The 3,301-nt window shown below is 51.3% G+C and overlaps 1 protein-coding gene across 1 annotated transcript; it reads left to right on the top strand.

Moving 5' to 3' along the window:
• The first annotated feature begins 1,058 nt into the window (after positions 1 to 1,058).
• Positions 1,059 to 2,708, top strand: LOC131613629 (uncharacterized). Its single transcript, XM_058885282.1, has 2 exons — positions 1,059 to 2,399; positions 2,508 to 2,708. The coding sequence occupies exons 1-2, from the start codon at positions 1,059 to 1,061 to the stop codon at positions 2,706 to 2,708; spliced, it is 1,542 nt and encodes a 513-aa protein (XP_058741265.1).
• The last annotated feature ends 593 nt before the right edge of the window (positions 2,709 to 3,301 follow it).

The following is a 3,301-nucleotide window of genomic DNA, read 5'->3' as shown; positions in this document are numbered from 1 at the left end:
TCTGTGGGAATCTTGCTCCCCCTTCTTTAACAAACAAAGATCAAAGCTAATCCATTCACGATCGTCATGGCTGGCAACAACAACAACACCAACGTCCCAAACCCTGATCCCTTCCACCTGCAACAACTCATCGAGGATTCCACCCCTGAGGGGACGAATCGACCTTGCCGAGAAGGGCAGCAACATACCACTGACGAGCAAAGGGGACAGAGGCATGAGGCCTCACAATCCAACAGGAGACAGCAGCTTCAGAACGTCGAACAGGTTCAAAACGGTGGGAACGGGCAACCTCAACCCAAGAACGGGCCCGAGCAGCCCCGGAACCTGAACGAAACTGACGCCAGAGATGGGCAATTTGCTTCTTCATTGACCCATACCTCCGAGAGATGGAGAGTTCATTACGAAGACGAACAAGAGCAAGACGACATCCCCGAGGAAGCCGACTCCACCACCGTCCTCTTGCTTAAAGAACTGCAGAAGACAAACCGCCTCCTCCGGCTTCAAGGCGACCGCATCCACGAGCTAGAAAGGAAACGATGGTATCGCTCCCCCTCGCGGAGACGCTACTGGTCGCGCTCCTACTCTTACTCGTGCTCACCACCAAGGAGGTATCGTCGGCGTTCCCCATCCTCTTCGCGCTCCCCACCTAAGAGGTATCATTGTCAGAGATCATATTCCCGCTCTCCAGTGCGAAAGAGCAGGAAGGATCAGAGACCTGAGACCACAGAGCATAGGAGCCTCTCCCCCGAGCGAGATTTCCGAGGCCCCTCCAAAGCTATGTTGAAGACCTGCGAGCGTTCCCCTCCCCGGGACAACCGCAAAAATCCGGGAAAAACACAGGTGAATCCCCGGCGAGGCAGACACTCGACCTCACCGGGACTAAGTGACGAGGAAGACTTCTGCAGCCCCTTGTCCGAAAGCATCCGAAGAGCTCGTCTCCCACTGGGGATGGAAAAACCGCCGACCTTGGATCTGTACGACGGAACCACCGATCCTGACGATCATATCCGGAGCATCGAAGCCGTTATGGATTACCACGTCGTCAAAGGTTCCATTAAATGCCGCATCTTTCCGACCACACTCAGGAAAGGAGCAATGATTTGGTACAGGAACCTTCGCCCCAACTCCATCCACTCCTGGACCGAGCTCAAGGAACTCTTTTTGGCCATTTCACAGCCTCCCGTCGGCAACCAAAGTCGGAAGCGAACCTTGAGGCTGTGATCCAAGGAGCCGACGAGCCCCTCCGAGATTACCTCGACAGGTTCAACAAAGAGGTCGTCCAAGTGCAGATGGCGGATTACATGAAAAGATACCTCCTAGAACAAGGACTTCTCCCCAGAAGCGACTTCAAGAAGGCTATAAAAATCGAGAAGGTTCCCACTATGAACTCCCTCCTCCGCAAGGCCCGAGCCTTCATCGCTTTCGAAGAAGGCGAAGCAGCTGCGATCAAAGCTTCGAGGGGCAATGACGTTGCCCGCAGCTCGAACCTCGACAATTCGGGCTCGCGTCGAGGACATGAGAAAAGAAGAGACGAAAGGTCCCACGACGCTATAGAACGCCGAGGACCAGCTGGTCGATTCAGCGACTATACCCCCCTGAACGCCTCACGCGAGAAAATCCTGGCCGAGTGCAAAAGCACCGAATTCAAGAACTCTAGCATCCGGCCCCCGAAGTCGAACCCCACCAGACCGGGGACCGAAAAATCTAAATACTGCAAATACCACAAGAGTCATGGGCATCTAACTGACGAATGCATACATCTCAAAGACGCCATCGAGACTCTGATTAAAGAGGGTCTCCTATCAAAATACACGAAGAAGGGAGAACCTCCCCGAAGAGAAGCCCCTCGGAACTCTGACGAGGGAAACTCGCCAGATAGTAGACCACTACAAGTAGCGCTGTCTGTCACCCGACCAGAAGACTTCATTCCTTCAGTCGGAGTGAGAACCGCCTTCAGCACGTGGGAAGGCTTCCCAACTGCGATGGTCATATCCAAAGGTGGAGACCCCGGCTCCCTCACCATCAGCTCGGTGAAGAGAAAGTTCGATGAGTTGATCAGCGCCAACTCGGATCTCGGCCCTACCCTACAGAAACTCAAAGGGAAGTCAGACTCGATCACTTTCTATTTGGAAGAACTGCCCGGCGGAGCTCCAAACGCCACGATCCCCCTACTCGTCCGAGCAAGGATGGCGAACTTTGACGTCCGACGAGTCCTAGTTGACGAGGGGAGCTCAGTCGACATCATGTACTCCCACCTTTTCCAGACCCTCCAGCTAGACAACTCGCACCTCACTCCTTATGTAGGATCCGACCTCCAGGGTTTCAACGAGGCCACCACCAAACCTTGGGGTTACGTCGAGCTGACTGTCACCTTCGGGGAAGGGGAAGCTTCCAGACAGGTCAAGACGAGATTCTTGGTGATCGACTGCAAGACCCTCTATAACTGCATCATCGGGCGCCCTACTCTGGCCGAACTCACTGCCGTTCCCTCAATCGTGCATTTGAAGATGAAATTCTACACAAAAAGAGGACGAGTAGCCACCGTCAACGCCGACATCGAAGCCGCCAGAAGGATCTTCGACACCTCTGTAAAAGGGTTGCAATTAAGCGCCCCTCCTTCCAGCTCCAACAAGAAGCCAAGGGCCAAAGACAAACATCCTCGGGAGGATCAGCATCAGCCGACCAAGGTGTCATACCCTAATTTTTGACCCCCCTGAGATGACATATCTTCAGGATTTTTCATCAGGTCAAGACAAGTACCCAGAGCAGTCATTTCTCAATCTGGTACCTAATCGAGGATGCTCAAAGACAAGAAAGCTCAGGCAAAGGATCAATCAATACAAAGACTAGTCTCTAATACAATCATGGGGCTCAAAAACTTCACTTTTCTCATCTATGATTGATTAGACATCTAGTCATATGAGTACAGGTTTACTCAGGTCACCAAACTAGGGTTTTGAGCCTATCAAGGACTGAAATCAGGGATCACATTTGGGAAACCCTAAAAAACCTCAGAGGGTCATTCAAAGACATCAATCATCTTCAAATAGCTCATATTACAAGGTCTACTGGACATCACACTTCAATTCAAAGTCTACAGTCATTACTTTCACATGGTCGACAAATTAGGGTTTTGACCTAATTCACCAAGATAGTTGACTTCTGATCAGGGCATGAATCCAAAACTCAAGACATGATTCAAGGATCTCTACTACCTCCATATAATCCATTTATATCATCCATTTGGGGAGAAGATCTTATTTCTACACAAAAGCCCAAAAATTCACTTTGTCAGGAAAAA

This window comes from Vicia villosa, linkage group LG6, assembly GCF_029867415.1.
Source record: "Vicia villosa cultivar HV-30 ecotype Madison, WI linkage group LG6, Vvil1.0, whole genome shotgun sequence".
Classification (NCBI taxonomy): Eukaryota; Viridiplantae; Streptophyta; class Magnoliopsida; order Fabales; family Fabaceae; genus Vicia; species Vicia villosa.
The sequence above is the reverse complement of the archived record's forward strand: the minus strand, read 5'-3'. Positions and strand labels throughout refer to the sequence as shown.